The sequence below is a fragment of the Pristiophorus japonicus genome, chromosome 9 (assembly GCF_044704955.1).
Source record: "Pristiophorus japonicus isolate sPriJap1 chromosome 9, sPriJap1.hap1, whole genome shotgun sequence".
Classification (NCBI taxonomy): domain Eukaryota; kingdom Metazoa; phylum Chordata; class Chondrichthyes; family Pristiophoridae; genus Pristiophorus; species Pristiophorus japonicus.
The window spans coordinates 110728974-110746492 of NC_091985.1; the positions used below are offsets into that span (position 1 = coordinate 110728974).

The 17519-nt window shown below is 44.1% G+C and overlaps 1 protein-coding gene across 3 annotated transcripts in view; it reads left to right on the plus strand.

Annotated features, from left to right (window-relative positions):
• LOC139273170 (synaptojanin-2-like) overlaps positions 1 to 17519 on the plus strand; it is a 222482-nt gene that overhangs the window by 17770 nt on the left and 187193 nt on the right. For 2 of the 3 annotated variants that reach the window (XM_070889701.1, XM_070889699.1), the window contains exon 3: positions 15217 to 15303. In XM_070889701.1, the coding sequence (XP_070745802.1) occupies positions 15217 to 15303 (87 nt within the window). Of the gene's footprint in view, positions 1 to 3492; positions 3821 to 15216; positions 15304 to 17519 lie in introns of those variants that run through there. The other variant, XM_070889700.1, reaches the window with a different exon arrangement.

The window sequence follows — 17519 nt, forward strand, 5'->3', positions numbered from 1 at the left end:
TCATGAAATTGCTGGATTTGCACCACAAATGCAAATGAACCTTGTCGCTGCCATTTAGGGTTGGTAATTCATGTCGTAAGGGCCCTGTTATTGATGTGATTTGTGATTGTGACATGAAACTCAATCTTGCAGGCCCAGAAAGGGAACGCAATGATACTGTGCAGTCTCACTCCAGCAGGTAGTGAAGTGTTCGTAGAGGCTTTTAAAACATTTTTAAAATTTGTCTTGGCAGTATTTTATGCCAGTCTTGCCATCTACACTCCTGCTAGTATTGGACGGCAATCATTTTCAGGACGCAATGCTGTTTTGACAGTCAGAAATGTAAATTAGATAGACTTATTTCAGAAAATAATTTTGTGATGCAGTATGTGAGTAAGAATATCTGTATGCTTCATAAACCTACCCTGTCAGTCACTCTTATTAACTTCTCAAGGACCAATACAATATTCCCTTCTTCTACTTGCTGTTTAAATAAAATCTTACTTTCTGTCTCTCTTTTCGCTCTCTCTTAATGCACTCTCTTTTTATCTCTCTTGTTATTTCTCTTTCTGTAACTAATTTGACCCTAATTTACCCTATTCCCTTTTCTGTCATTCACTTGTTTCCTACATTACAACAGTGACTACACTTCAAAAGTACTTCATTGGCTGTAAAGTGCTTTGGGATGTCCGGTGGACGTGAAAGGCGCTATATAAATGCAAGTCTTTCTTTAACTCTGTTTCTTTATCTATCTTTAAATTTCATTGGTTAAGGAGATAGACCATTGGGTACAACATTCATGAAATCCCAAATGCAACATTGACATTGATACACCATTATCAATTCGCATTTCCAGCAATTTGTGGCGCAAATATAATGCGACTTGAAGGATGAGGAAAAAAGTCCAATTCATGTCACTCGCCGTGAGATGCGTTATTCCAGCAATTTCTGGGCCATTCACTTTGCAATAAGACTCATCATCATCATAGACAGTCCCTCGGAATCGAGGAAGACTTGCTTCCACTCTTAAAATGAGTCCTTAGGTGGTTGAACAGTCCAATACGAGAACCACAGTCCCTGTCACAGATGGGACAGACAGTCGTTGAGGGTAAGGGAGGGTGAGACTGGTTTGCCGCACGTTCTTTCTGCTGCATGCGCTTGATTTCTGCATGCTCTCGGCGATGAGACTCAAGGAGCTCAGCGCCCTCCCGGATGCACTTCCTCCACTTAGGATGGTCTTTGGCCAGGGACTCCCAGGTGTCGGTGGGGATGTTGCACTTTATCAGGGAGGCTTTGAGGGTGTCCTTGTCACGTTTCCTCTGCCCACCTTTGGCTCGTTTGCCGCAATGGAGTTCCGAGTAGAGCACTTGCTTTGGGAGTCTTGTGTCTGGCATGTGGACAATGTGGCCTGCCCAGCGGAGCTGATCAAGTGAGGTCAGTGCTTCAATGCTGGGGATGTTGGCCTGGTCGAGGACGCTAATGTTGGTGCTTCTGTCCTCCCAGGGGATTTGTAAGAAGACTGTACCACACATGGATACTGGAAACTGTGTCAAGGGCATTATTATGTTCTGTACTAGTACAGGTACTTCCTCATTGAGAATGATCACAGAACCATTCACAAGTAGCTTCTATCACAATTACAACAACTTGGGTTGAGATTCTCTCTAAAGGTTTCATTTGTTTTAAATTCTGCACATATGGATGGCTGGATTGAATCTATAGCTGTCGGGATACATTGCTTAATAATGGCGTGCTTCGCAGAGTATGTGACTGAAGAATTGTTTTCTGCCCACTTTACAAAATGGTGATCCTAAATGGTGTCACCAGTTATTCATTAGTATCCATTTATGGGTGAGGGAATGGGGCGGGGGCAGGAACTGAAAATTGTTTTGGTGGAATTGGACTTTTCCTGATGGGACAACTTATCAGCTTGAACAAAATGGGGCAAGCTCAAAGAAAACCCAAATTTCACATTCCTAGTTGGTTGAAGCTAGTTGAAGAATTTATTATCAGGTGGCTGATTCATGGTACCTAACTCTCTTTATTGATCACACATATTACAATATCTATAGAACGCAGGAATGCCTCTTTATCTTCTATAATTTTTTGAATTTGGATCTAACATTCCCTTTTGTAGATTAGCACAGGTTAATTATGCAGAAAAGCCCTGGGGATGCGTCGAATTCTGAGAGCAGTCTCTCTGCCTGCTTATCCATATTGCTCTGGTGTGTGCCTGCGTCGCCACTAAGCATGAACATGAACATGTGATTTTAACTACTGGTGGGAAGCAGGCGAGAGTGAATGGCAAATTGCTCGGAGGTTTAAGGCGGAGGCCTAGCAGATTTTAACTGCTACACATTATTTGAATACAGCCGGTCAGTTGCTCACCCATTTTGGACAACTGGCCAGCGGGCAGATCATCAAAATCAGGCAGCCCGCAAACTGCCCACTGGCACCGAGAAGGCTGCTGGCAGTAAGGAAAGTCATGGGAGGGGGCATGGGGGTGTTCCAAGGGTCTTGCAGCTGGGGAGCGGGGAGCCCAGGGCAGCAGAGGTCCAAACTTTCCTTATGGGCCTGGAACAGCACTCCTGTCCATCCTGGCCCACTAAGGAATTAAAAAAAATATCTTGCCTTCAGTGACCTTCCTGACAGCTTTACTTGGCAGGAGCCTGCTCAGGAATGGTCTAAAATGCCATGAGCGTCCTATGTACACCACAGGATCCCGATTTGCATCTATTAATGAGGCTCCTGATGGATCATCATCTACCACGAAAACCAACAGTGGTTCTCATCTGGATAGCCGCTTTCCAAAGGCGATTCAAAAGCTTCCCATTTCCCCCCAAACAACTTCATAAAACTTTTCCCAAGTCATTCCGAGCCAGCAATGCACCCTGATCCTGCCGTCCAACTCCAACTCTCTCTCAGCCCAGTTTCTGCCCTGTCTCAGGTGGATCGATTCCAAGTCAGGGCAACGAATGGGAAGTACTGAATGCGATCCTTGCTCAACAAATCCCAACCTCATTTAAATGTTGGTCAACTTTCACTCAACCTGGAGCGCCATCGACAGGTCACAGGGCAGTTCAACAACACTAACCATCAGCTTTAAACTGAGTCCAGAGCTTCTCACTGTGTTATTGTGGGCCAGTGTCCCAGAGCTTCTCACTGTGTTATTGTGGGCCAGTATCCCACGGGGATAACTCCTCTGCTCTTCTCCGAAATAGTGGCATGTGATCTTTTACGTTCATCTGAGAGAGCAGACGAGCCTCAGTTTAACATCTCATCCGAAAGACAGCACAGAATGCAAAGTTCTGGAACACTGGCCCACAATAACACAGTGAGAAGCTCTGGACTCAGTTTAAAGCTGATGGTTAGTGTTGTTGAACTGCCCTGTGACCTGTCGGTGGCGCTCCAGGTTGAGTGAAAGTTGACCAACATTTAAATGAGGTTGGGGTTTGTTGAGCAAGGATCGCATTCAGTACTTCCCATTCGTTGCCCTGACTTGGAATCGATCCACCTGAGACAGGGCGGAAACTGGGCTGAGAGAGAGTTGTGGCAGGATCAAGGTCCATTGCCGGCTCGGAATGACTTGGGAAAAGTTTTATGAAGTTGTTTGGGGGGAAATGGGAAGCTTTTGAATCTACCCAGATGAGGAAAGGCGCGGACTGGTGAAAGTGGAAGCTTTCTGGCTGCCCCTCTCTGTAATCCCTGGGTTGAACAATGTCTCTGAAAAAAGGATTGCGAGTGTTTGCCAAGCAGGAGCCCAGCTGCTGCAGCGTGCTGCTGGGGTCCAGGAGCCGGCAGGATTGTCTCCTCTTCCAGGCTGGGGCTGTGGCCATTCTCTGTAAGTACAGCCCGACACATCCTCCCAACCTGGGCACCGCCTCCTGCTCCCGCACCTGGGCTCGGTTCGGCTCGGCCAGGGGGGCAATTGCTGCCTGTCTGTGTGTATGTGTGTGTGTGGGGGGGGGGGGGCAATTGCTGCTTGTGGGGGACTGCCTGCTTGTGGAGGGGAGGGGGAGGGTGTGTGGTTCGGACTGCCTGTGGAGGAGTGGGGGTTCTGCCTGCCTGTGGGGGGAGGGTTCTGCCTGCCTGTGGAGGGGTGGGGGTTCTGCCTGCCTGTGGGGGGATGGGGGGTTCTGCCTGCCTGTGGGGGGAGGGGGGGGGGTTCTGCCTGCCTGTGGGGGGAGGGGGGGTCTGCCTGCCTGTGGGGGGAGGGGGGCCTGTTTGCCTGTGGGGGGATGGGACTGCCTGGCCAGGGGGGCAATTGCTGCCTGTGGGGGGACTGCCTGCCTGTCTGTCTCTGTCTGTGGGGGTCTGTCTGCCTGTGGGGGACTGCCTGGCAGTCTTGTTGGTTTCTAGCTAGCAGATGCAGTTTCACTTGCTGTCTGGCGACTCGTTCTCGTTTTTCAGTTTTGCTGGTCGCTGGCTTGTGATTTTACTTTATCTCCACCACTTTGATCTACGGTGACTTCTAACTTGCGTCAATTTCGCCATCATCTTTCTATACCGCTACCGACTCTCTCATTCCTACTGCAACAACCTCCATCCTCAAACTCTCTACCCTTCAAATAGCTTCTGGATTTCACTCGCCTGTTTTGGACAGTGGTTGGTCGATGCTCCATCCTGCTTACATCGGCTTTGTCCCTCCACGGGGCTTCTGACTTTGACCCTACTATTGTCCCCAACTTATTCCCTGCGACCAGGAATTATGCATCCCATTAATTACTACATTTAACCAGGCCTATGTAACTTGAGCTTTTCTGCTATCCATTCGCGTGTGCACTTTGGCTGCTGATCCAGACCTGAGCCATTCAATACTTTTCTACTTTTCCCCCTCTTTCCTTTTCTCTCTATCCCTCCCCGACCGCTCTCTTCTGTCATCGTGCCTCCTTTCATCCCACCTCTCTGATACTCTGTCCTTCCAAATATATACCCCAATCCTTCATTACTCTTTGACCTTCCTACTGCAGCCATCCCAGGCTCGACTCCCTCTTCGATAAGCCTACAGTTTCCTCTGTGCCTCTTCTGACACCCTATGAAGGGCCCATCGAGGCACTCGTCACTGCCTCCTTTCGAACAGCAACCCCAACTGTCCCATCCTACTCCCTCGCCGACCTTCCTGCCCAGCCTGTTCACTAAGGACTAATCTTGCCAATCTCCTCCCCGTCCAACTCACCCCCCGCCCTCCCCAGTGCTGGCCCTGTGGATGCTGGCAGTGGATCAGCTATCATCGACCCTCTCCACATCTCCCTGCAGAATGTCTGTTCACTTGCGATCAAGGCCCTTGCCACCATGAGCTTATCGTAGATGATGACATCAACATCATGGCTCTGACGGAAACTTGGTTGAGGGGTGCTGACACCTTACCCTTAAGAGAAGCCTCCCCACCTGGCTATACCTTCATTCACTTGCCCTGCCCACACCTTGGTCTGTTCCCCTACTCCTCCGGCACTTTATCCTCCTTTGAGCATCTCACCCTATTCTACCCCTCTTTCGTCTCACTTAAAATTCTCGTTCTCAACTGCTCACCCAAGTACCATAAATATTTATCACCGAGATATCTTTACTGCTTTCCTCCCTCAGCATCTGCACTGAGCGACTTCTCATCCTTGGTGATTTCAACCTCCATCTCAATTCATCATGCTCTTTCTCCTGTAAGTTTACTGGCCTCCGATCCTCCCTTAATCTTTCCCTCCATGTAAACTCCCCAATCCATATTCATGGCCAGCCCCTTGACCTTGTCATCTTTTGTGGCCTCGTTGCTCCCATCGTGTCAATTGCAGAAGAGGCCATCTCTGACCAGTTCCTCGTATTGCTCTCCACCCACATCCACCTGCCAACCAGCACCCCCCCCCCAAACCTTGCCTCTTTCCGTGTCCGCCTGTGGGGGAAAAAAAATCCCAATTCTCTTGCAACTGCAGTTATGAAATCCCAACTGTCCAGCCTTTGGCCCTCCATTCACCACGATATTTCTGCAACTACTGATCTGCTCAACCACACCCTCCCCTCCACCTTTGATGCCCTAGTCCTTATTAAAACTGTTACTCTCTCTCACCCTGGCCATTCCCCCTGGTACAGCCCTCCTCTTTGCTCCCTTGTGTCCAAGGAATGCAGACTTGAACAGACAACTGGTTTAGCCATTCACCACCAGAACTGGCTGGGCCACCTAAAGCATTATTGGGTCCTGTTCTCGTCTGCCAAAATTGCTGACTATTCCAGAATCATTCTGGAATGCAAAGATAAACCCCGGCTTCTATTCTCCACCGCTAACCACCTTCTTAAACCCCTCTCCCCTGTCTTCACCACACTCCCCTCTGACAACAAGTGCGTGGAGCTCATGGACTTCTTTGTCTCTAAGATTGAGACCATTCATTCAGCTGCCTCTGCCACTTCCCTTCCTTCCCCTAGCCCATTGGGCCAAACTTCCTCGAAGGGTCCCCATTGCCCTAGCCCTGAACTCACATCTTTCTCCAGTTTCTCTCCGATCTCCCTTCATGACATCTCCGTGCTTATTTTCTCTGAGACTCACTTCCTGCTCCTTCGACCCTATTTTAAGCAAACTGCTGACCAACCAACTTCCTTTTCTGTCTCCCAATTTAACTGACGTTGTTAACGGTTCTCTCCCCTTTCCATCAAATCTGCCGTCATCACCCCTCTCTTCAAAAAGCAACTCTTGATCCCTCCATCCTTGCACACTACCGCCCCATCTCCAACCTCCCTTTCCTCTCCAAAGTCCTTGATCGTGTTGTCGCCTTCCAAATCCATGTCCATCTTAGCCGCAACATCATTTTTGAGTCCCTCCAATCAGGAGGAGGAAAAATCTGCCTGTAATTTTCCAAGAGCTGCATACTGAACGATGAAAAACATCGAATCCTAAGTACTTGCAACACACATGTGTATGTGGAGGGAATATGTTTCACCACAAAACCATCCTCAAACAAAATATTGGAAATGGCTAATTTTATATTTAAAACGTTCGCTGTCGAAACATAAATATTGGACACGTTCCACTGTGTCTGCCACAGGATTCATTGAGTATGGCTGTACTTCATTTAATTTTCATTCTTTCAGTTAATCTGTCAGTGTAGATATTCTGGTTACATGTGGGGACGGGGAGGATCCGGTTGTCGTGGTCCCTGTCAGCACAAACAACATAGGAAAGAGTAGGGAAGAGCTCCTGCTAAGGGAGTCTCAGGAGTTGAGGGCTAAATTGAAAAGCAGGACCCCATGGTCCCACTTGCAAACTGGCATAGGGACAAACAAATTAGGAAAGTCAACACTTGGCTGAAGGAGTGGTGTGGGAAGGAGGGGTTCCATTTCATGGGACACTGGCACCAGTACTGGGACAGGAAGGAGCTGTACCGCTGGGATGGGCTGTACCTGAACCCGGCTGGGACCAAGGTCCTAGCGGAAAGAGCTGTAAATAAGACTGTAAACTCATAACATGGGGGAGGAAACTGCTGGGAATTACAGAACCTGACACAAGAATCGGGAAAAGAGAGTAAAGGACAAATTAAAGGAAGGATTAAGGATAATACGAAAGGCCAGAGATTGGATAAAGTCACGAGCATAAAGATGAAATTACTACTGAAAACAGAGAGAGGAATAATAAATAAAAACAATTTGAACTGTTTGTACAGCAATGTAAGTAGTATTCAAAACAAAATGAATCAACTTAGAGAGGATCCAGATGTTGTAGGGATGACTGAACATCCCTCGGGTTGGCAACTAAATTTTGCAGGATATAACACATTTAGGAATGAAAGGGAAGGAAAAAGGGGAGGTGGAGTAACTGTACTCGTTAAAGATAACATAATGGCAGTAGGAAAAAGGATGTAATTAGCATTAAGATTGATACAGAATCCGTATGGATTGAGTTAAAAGTTAGGAAGGGATCCATCACCCTTGTAGGGGTATTCTGTAGACCACCAAATAGTGAAAGGGAATTGGAGGAATAAATATGTGGGGAAATCTATGTGGTGAGCAACAGGCATGGAATAATAATCTTGGGAAATTTCAACTGCCCCCAAATAAACTGGCAGGAAGAAGTAGCGAAAGGGGAATTGAGTTTTCACCGTGTATACAGGACTCGTTTTTCACTCGGTCTGTAAGAATTCCAAGAAGAAAATAATCACAGCTGAATCTTGTAATGGGTAATGAACCAGAACAAATAGGAAATGTAAGAGTAGGAGAGCAACTTAGTAGTAGTGATCACTTCATAGTGAGGTTCACGATTGTAAATTGTTCAGGTTCAGGTAAAAGAAAACCACAACATACTTCCCCCTCAAAACAGAAAGAACCCTATCAATGGAAATATATATTTCAACAATACATATTATTTCAGTTTTGCAATTTACTTGAGCCTGCATTGATTCCCAAAAGTCTCATTTAAGATTTTTATATACACCTGTTAATTACAAACAGACCCCATCAAGCTGTCCAGTTGTGGGCGATCTCCTGGATGGAACTTCCGGTGTGTACTCTCTCTCACCGATCTGTGGGACTGTCGCACACATGTCACGCACACCAGCTTATCTGAAAGGCCACAATGGCAGGGATGACAGCGACAACCTGAACACTTTACCATTTTATAGAGCATCGCATGTAGGCAAATGTTAGAGCACTTCACAAGATAGAGATGAACATCAGTTAGGTTATGAGGAATCTGGGTGGTGGGGCAAGAGCATGGGAAAAATAATTCAAAGGCATAGTCGAAGGATAGGTTTTTAACATAAATTTCAGTCATCACATCACTGCGCTCTGGAATTCCATCCGAAATCCTTCCACCTTGCCATATCCCTCTTTACTTTCAAAACATGTTTTTAACTGGATTTTCCGTTACTTTTCTCAAAGTCCCTTCCAAAAAGCTGCATTTCCAATTCTCCACTCCCCCCACCCTGCCAAACACCCTAGGATGCTTTGTTACCATATGAATACTATCTTATGCTAGTGTTTATAACCTAAAATGGATCTTTTGAACTGACAAAAAGAAAAGGGGTATTTCTTTTCAATAAATGGTATACCTCAAAGAATTGTGTCACTTACATAGTATATCAGCAGAAAATAACGCAAATGTTTCTAAAGGATACTAAACCAATATGAAATTAACTGAAAATCAATTCTATTCCTAAAATGGCAATTTCAAGCTTCTATTGTACTCCTTGTAACATTTAAAAGGATTCTAGGTCGGAATGTTCAAAGATTGCGCAATATTTTAATGCAAGTCACTGCAAGTGTTTTTCATAAAGTCTCCACTTCCTTCAGTATTAAAGGGACACAGTCTTCATGACAGTGTTGGGCAAATCTCTTCCTGTTTGCTTACAAACACAAAATTCAATGAAATAAATTGCGTTAAAACACTTTTGCGTGATGTCACTGGGATGCAAATGGTGTATGCCTCTTCCTAACCTTCAAACAAAATGTTTGATGAACACTTTTGTGAAGAAAGTATTTTAAATGAACTTTTTTTGAACATATTTTGTTGAATATTTGTCAAACATTTTTTTCTCTCTGACTTCCCAAGATGAAATATTGCATAAAAAAGAGAATTACACAAGTTTTAAATATTTCGATTCCATCAACACTGAATTCCTTGAGTTCTGGGTGTCGTATAGAGGGGTGGATTTTCTTGTGTATTAGTGCCCAGAGAAACTCACAAAATGGTCGTAGCATCAATACCCAGCGTAAAAGATCGAGCTTTCAGAAGTTCATGGGATTAAAGGGGTAGTGGCAGTGTGGATATGAAATTTGCTAAGGGACAGAAAGCAGGGAGTAGTGGTGAATGGTAGTTTTTCAGACTGGAGGGAAGTATACAGTGGTGTTTATAAAACACTGGTAAGGCGGAGTATTGTATTCATTTCTGGGCACCACACTTTAGGAAGGATGTGAAGGCCTTCAAAAGGGTGCAGAGAAGATTTACAAGAATGGTTTCAAGGGCTAACAAATTTAGAGTCCCCTGGATGTCAAGGGACATAGAGGGTAAGATAAAGAAAAAAAGGGAAGGTTATGACCGATACCGAGAACACAATACTGCAGAAACTCTAGAGGAGTATAAGAAGTGCAGGGGTGCAATTAAAAAAGATATCAGGAAAGCAGAGAGAGAGCATGAAAGAATGTTGGCAAGTAAAATCAGGGGAAACCCAAAGATGTTTTATAAATACATTAAGAGCAAGAGGCTAACTACAGAAAGAATGGGGCCTATTAGAGACCATAAAGGCAAGTTAGCTGACATTGTTAACGGCTCTCTCTGCTCAGGTACTGTCCCCCTCTCCCTCAAATCTGCCATCATCACCCCTCTCCTCAAAAAACCAACCCTTGACCCCCTCTGACCTTGCAAACTATCGGCCCATCTCCAACCTCCATTTCCTCTCAAGTCCTTGAATGTGTTGTCGCCTCCCAAATCCGTGTTCGTCTTTCCCGAAATTCCATGTTTGAATCCCTCCTATCTGGTTTGCGAGCCTGCCACAGTACTGAAACGGTTCTCATCAATGTCATAACTGACATCCTTTGTGACTGACAAAGGCAGACTATCCCTCTCCTTGTCCTTCTTGACTTGTCTGCAGCCTTTGACACGGTTGACCACTCTATCCTTCTCCAATGCCGCTCTACCGTCATCCAGCTGGCTGGTACTGCACTTGCCTGGATCCATTCTTATCTATCTAATTGTAGCCAGAGAATCAATTGCAATGACTTCTCTTCCCACCCCCACATCGTTACATCTGGTGACTCCCAAGGATCTATTCTTGGCCCCCTCCTATTTCTCATCTAGATGTTGTCTCTTAGCGACATCATCCAAAAACACAGCATTAGTTTCCACATGTACGCTGTTGACACCCAGCTCTATCTCAGTACCATTTCTCTCGATCTCTCCTCGGCCTCTAAATTGTCAGACTGCTTGTCCGACATCCAGTTCTGAATGAGCAGAGATTTTCTCCAATTGAATATTGGGAAGACTGAAGCCATTGTTTACGGTCCCCACCACAAACTCTGTTCCCTAGCCACTGACTCCATCCCTCTCCCCAACTTCTGTCTAAGGCTGAATCAGATTGTTCGCCATCTTGTGTTATATTTGACCCTGAAGTGAGCTTTCGACCTCATCCACAGCATAACTAAAACCGCTTATTTCCACCTCCGCAATATCGCCCGTCTCCGCCCTTGCCCCTGCTCATCCGCTGCTGAAGCCCTCATCCACGCCTTTGTTACTTCTAGATATGACTATTCCAATGCACTCCTGGCAGGCCTCCCACATTCGACTCTTCGTAAATCAGAGGTGATCCAAAACTCAGCTTCCCTATTCCTAGCTCGCACCAAGTCCCACTCGCCCATCACCCTTGTGCTCACTGATCTACTTTGGCTTCCAGTTAAGCAACGCCTCGATTTCAAAATTCTCATCTTTATTTTCAAATCCCTTCATGGCCTCTGCCCTCCCTATCTCTGGAATCTCCTCCAGCCCCAATCTCCCCCCGCCATCCGAGATGTCTGCGCTCCTCTAATTCTGTCCTCTTGAGCATCCCTGATTATAATCGCTCAACCATTGGTGGCCGTTCCTTCTGTTGCCTGGGCCCCAAGCTCTGGACCTCTCTGCCTCGACCTCTCTGCCTCGACCTCTCTTTCCTTCTTCAAGACGCTCCTTAACACATACCTCTTTGACCAAACCTTTGGTCACCAATGCTAATTTCTACTTATGGGGCTCGGTATCAAATTTTTTATCTCATAATACTCCTGTGAAGCACCTTGGGACGTTTCACTATGTTAAAGGCGCTATATAAATGAACATTGTTGTAACCATTCTGTGAACTGCTTGGAGGTACAAGAGCAGATTGATGCTGACCTGTGGATCAGGAACTCAGTCGAGTGTGTCCCACCACTGTCTGTCACTGCTCATTGCCCCAACACACTGCAATGCCAATTAATAAACTGACCGTAGAATTTATTTTATCCTCATATCTTGGTTACTTTCCATTGATTTTTGAACCTTAATTTTTTTTTTAAATGTAATTCCTGCTGCTTTTTTCATTTTGGTTTCTCACCAAAAGTTAGAAATAAGCGTAGGTGCTATCATACAAATACTTGCTGAAATTGTAGTTGACCCATTTTTAATAATATTTGCATTAATAATACAGAAAAGTTCTAGATGTGGTGATATTAGGAATATGTATAAGGAAACCAGTTGGGATTATGCATTACTCAGTTTGGTAGCCTTGCAGTGGAATATGGTTTGATTAATGCTTAGATGAGCATGGAATGGATTCACCTGTGAATTCCCTGTTAGGCTTTGTAGAATTATTGCCCTTCCAAAATTCCAAACCTTAACAGTTGGTTCAGATAAAGAGGGCCTTTTCATCTCATCCTTCCACATAACAAATCCTACTGTCTTCCAACTAGTTTTATTTTTAATGTCCATCTGGATAGGCAGAACCTTGGTTTCACAACTCGTCTGAGTTGGGGGGAGGGGGGTGGGGGAGGGAGGAGGGGGTGGGGGAAGGGAGGGGTTGAGGGGGGAGGGGTTGAGGGAGGAGGGGGTGGGGGAGGGGGTGGGGGAGGGAGGGGGGAAAGGGGGTGAGGAAGGGGAGGAGGGGATGGGGGAGGGGAGGAGTGGGTGGGGGGGGAGGAGGGGGTGGGGGAGGGGAGGAGTGGGTGGGGAGGGGGGAAGGTGGAGGGGAGGAGGGGGTGGGGGAGGGGGCACCACCGTAACTCCAGTTGGAGATCAGCAGAATCCCGAGAAGTAGTTTAAATGGCCATTTTTAATCATTTGCGTGTTTTCCCATTTGGTGCCGCTGGTCTCTTGCTGAAGTTACAGTGGGTGATTGGGAGAACCCCCACAGAAATTGAGGGTCAATGTCTTGAGGATTTTAGTAAACTGTGTGTACTGATCTATGAAAAAAAGACACATTTATATAGGCATTGTTGTAATGTAGGAAATGTGGCAGCCAATTTACACACAGCAAGGCCCCGCAAACAGCAACATTATAATTACCAGATTATCTATTTTGATGGTTGAGGGATAAATATTGGACTCCCTTGCTCTTATTTGAAATAGTGCCATAGGATCTTTTATGTACACTGATAGGATAGAAGGGGCCTCGATTTAATCTCCCATCCGAATGACGGCACCTCTGACAGTGCTGCACTGGAGTGTCAGCCTAGATATTGTGCTCAAGTCTCTAGAGTGGGATTTGAATCCATAGCCGCCTGAGTGCTATCACTGAGCCACGGCTAACACCACAACATCATGGTTTGCTAGTATATGATGTATTGTATAACCTTGTATGCAATGATGTAGATTCTGCACTCTGTGGCAAGTGCCTGTTACTGGCCCAGATTTTACGGGGCCTTGTACATGGTTGTGAGCTTCCCGCAGGTTCCATGTTTCCTCATGTGCTGCGCAAAAGTCCGGAACTTGCGATCTGTCAAGTTTCAGCTTGACGATCATGTGTTCTTCTTTTACCTTTTACCAGCGCAAGGGTTTAAATAAATATTAAAATAAAACATTTTAATTACCACATGTTTAAAATTAATACAAATACAATTTAATTAAATATTTTAAACAAAAATTAATTTTTTGTAAAATAAATTTAAACGTTTTTAATTGGGTCAAAAAGAACTGAAACTAATTTTAAAGATTTTTGAATGTTTAAATGATTTAAGATATTTTATCTTAATATTTATTTGGACGCGACTGCTGCCAATGAACCAGAAGTAGTTGCATATGCGCAGTTCGTGTTTTTTTGTTGTCGCCGGACTTCCCAAAATAAGGAATAAAGAAGCTGTTAAAAAAAAAATCTTGTTCAGTTGTAGTTTAATTTATTAATTGTGTGAATTATAGAATTTATTGAGGTATGAGCCACTTGTTTGAAAAGGGCTTGTGATCTGTCTGTTTCTGATCAGACATTTCTCCTAACAGCTCCTGTATATGGGGGCTCTCAACTGCAGAGCTACACGAGCCGTTGTGAAAGTTATTTTTAAAATTTGCCCGTTATTTTTTTTAAATTTGCGCAGCTTCCGGAATCTTCTGGTTTGTGGTCAGGAGTCACAGTATTTTTATTTAGGTTGTGTGAAAGTGTGTTTTTTATGTCATTCCTATTATGCTATGGAGATTCCATATGTAAATCGAAACCCCATAAACATTAAGACAAAAAAAATAACCTTTTTGATTGGTTGGGCTGACCCATGTGATCCCAGGGATGATTGCGAACCGCATGTGGCCCTGGGATACGTGGGCCTTTACGCAGGCATACATCTGCAGGCCCAGGACTGCAAGAGTCCGAAGATACGGAGGCACCAGGTAGGTGCGTACTTTTCTTACGGATCGGAGGCATTCGCTCATGGGAAGCCTCTGACTGCAATTTCAGGTCCATAACCTGGGCCTCATTGACATCTGATCCGCATTGTATTGAGTCAAAGAACTGGAACTGTGACAACATCAGCCAGCTCCTGTAGGCAATAGACTAACAAAAGTGTACAATCTGTGTTCCATTGAAATTATGTAAAAGTCAAGGCCGCTGCAATGACTGGAACTCCTATCCAATCAGACGGGCTAAAGCATTAACCTTATGGAAATATTTTCACTGATTGGATTTCAGAGTAAAAGCTTCCATAATGTGTCCTCTGATTTGCCTGACGCTGTGTAACAGGAGATTAGCTGAAAGTTAATATAAGTGCTTACTGCAGAACTCTTATGTATTTAAACTCAAATCAAGAAGTGCTGCAGTGGATTAGATATTGTCCTTTCAAATCTGAGGCCTGGTTTTGAATTCAACCCACACTGAAATAATGAGAAATCTCATCTGACTGTAAAGGTCCAATGAAAAGTGCAATGTACAGCACAGTGACTTTTTCAAACTCTGGTGTGCTGGCAATAGGAGGAGCCTAGCAGAAACTTAGTGCTGCCCTTAATTGAGCAGAAATTAGATGTTGAGACAATCTGGGTCTCATCTCCTATTGCTCAACTCAAGGGTGGCATTTCCTGAAATCTGGGAGTAGGTCACCTACTGAGTTTGTGAATGGTGCAGAGAGCTAAAGAATGAGAGAAAATAAGACTTTAAAATTGGAATTAAAATTATCAAGCAAATCAGATTTGGCCCACAAAGTCTTGTACTATGCAGCATTTCTCCATAGCCTGAGTTGTGTTTTATGGGAATATGTGCTAAAGCTCTTCTATCATTTAACACCATTATTGTCTGAATTCCAATTAGATCCCACATGTCAAATGTGTAATAGGTATTTTTGTTTTTTCAGCATCTGAGGAGAAGGAGGTCGTGCAGGGGCATTATGAGAAAATAATGGATGCATATGGCTGTTTGGGTGTACTCCGTATAAAGAGTGGTAAGTGGATAGGTGACCTTGTATGACCTCCATTTATTTAATGGAACAGGATTGGTCAAAGCTGGAATCTTGACAGATTTACCTAGGATGTACCAATTTTTAGAAATGATCAGGATCTATCTTGCTATGATCTTAATATCAAACTCTGAATAGCGCATTTCTGTGCTGTAACATTCTATCATTCTAATGTTATTAAAGTATCGTTTTCAGCATGGGGATATTTTTGCATTTGCTGCTTTTATTTTCATTGCCTGCTTAATTATCATTCATTATATTTTGAAAATTCTGTCTAGTCTCTCCACATAACTGAAGTTCCTCATCCCTAGTATAATTCTGGTAAATCTCCTCTGCACCCTCTCCAAAGCCTTGACACCCTGAGGTAGTTTGGGAAATTAGATTAAAAGATATGATGGTAGATAAGCAATGGCAAACATTTAAAGATATAATTCAGAATTCTCAATGAATATACATCCCCCTGTGGAATCAAAGCTCCACTGGAAATGTGGTACAGCCATGGCTAACTAGAAAAATTAAGAATATATTAGATTAAAAGAAGAGGCTTATAATGTTGCCAAAAGGAATAGTAAGCCTGAGGATTGGAAGGGTTTTAAAAATCAGCAAAGGATGACTAAGAAATTGATAAAGAGGGAGAAAATAGAATATGAGAGTAAACTAGTAAGAAATATAAAAAAAAATTGTGAGAGCTTTTACAAGTATGTAAATAGGAAGATATTAACAAAATTAAATATGGATCCCTGAGAGGCAGAGACAAGAGAAATTATAATTGGGAATAAGGAAATGGCAGAGATGTTAAACAAATATGTTGTCTGTCTTCACAGTCAAAGACTCAAAAAAACATACCGGAAATTGTGGGGAACCAAGGTCTAATGAGAGTAAGGAAATTAAAATAATTAAGATCAGTGGAGAAAAAGTACTGGAGAAATTATTGGGACTAAAAGCTGACAAATCCCCTGGACCTGATGGTCTACATCCTAGGGTTTTAAAAGAGGTGGCTGCAGGGATAGTGGATGCATTGATTTTTATCTTCTATAACGGTCCTCGTGGATTGGAAGATAGCAAATGTAACACACTGTTCAAGAAAGGAGGATGAGAGAAAACAGAACTATAGACCAGTTAGCCTGACATCACTCGTAGGGAAAATGCTAGAATCTATTATTAAGGATGTGGTAACAGGACTCTTGGAAAATCACAACATAATTAGCAGTCATCATGGTTTTATGAAAGGCTAATCTATTTGAGTTTTTTGAGGGTGTAACTAGCAGGGTAGATAAGGGGGAACCAGTGGATATAGTATATTTGGATTTTCAGAAGGCATTCGATAAGGTGCCACACGAGAGGTTGCTACACATATTAGGGATCATGGGATTGGGGGCAATATATTAGCATGGATTGAGGATTGTTTAATAGACAGAAAACAAAGAGGACAAATAAACGGGTCAATCTCAGAATGGCAGGATGTAACTAGTGTGGTGCCACAAGGGCCAGTGCTTAGATGAGGGGACCTAGTGCAATGCATCCAAGTTAGCTGATGATACAAACTAGGTGGGAACGTAAGCTGTGAGGAAGATGAAAAGAGGCTGCAAAGGGATATAGACTAGTTAAGTGATTGGGCAAGAAGGTGGCAGATTGAGTATAATGTGGGGAAATGTGAAATTATCCACTTTAGTCGGAAGAATAGAAAAGCAGAATATTTTTTAAAAGATGAAAGATGAGTCAATGTTGGTATTCATAGAAATTTGGGGATCCTTGTAGACAAATCACAGTAAGTTAGCATACAGGAACAGCACGCAATTAGGAAGGCAAATGGTATGTTAGCCTTTATTGCAAGGGGGATTGTAGTACATGAGTAAGGAAGTCTTGCTGCAATTGTATAGGGCTTTGGTGAGACCACACCTGGAGTACTATATACAGTTTTGGTCTCCTTAACTAAGGAAGGATATACTTACTTTGGATGGGGTGCAACAAAGGGTCACTAAATTGATTTCTGGCATGAGAAGGTTGTTGTATAAGGAGAGATTGAGTAGAATGGGCTTATAGAAAAATGAGAGGTGATCTCATTGAAACACACACACTTTTTTTTTAGAGGGCTTGACTGGTTGAAAGGCTGTTTCCCCTGGCTGGAGAGTCTTTGGGGCCGAAATTGCCCCTTCCCTTAAGGCTGGTTACCGCCGGAAATCGGCGGCCACACTGCGGAG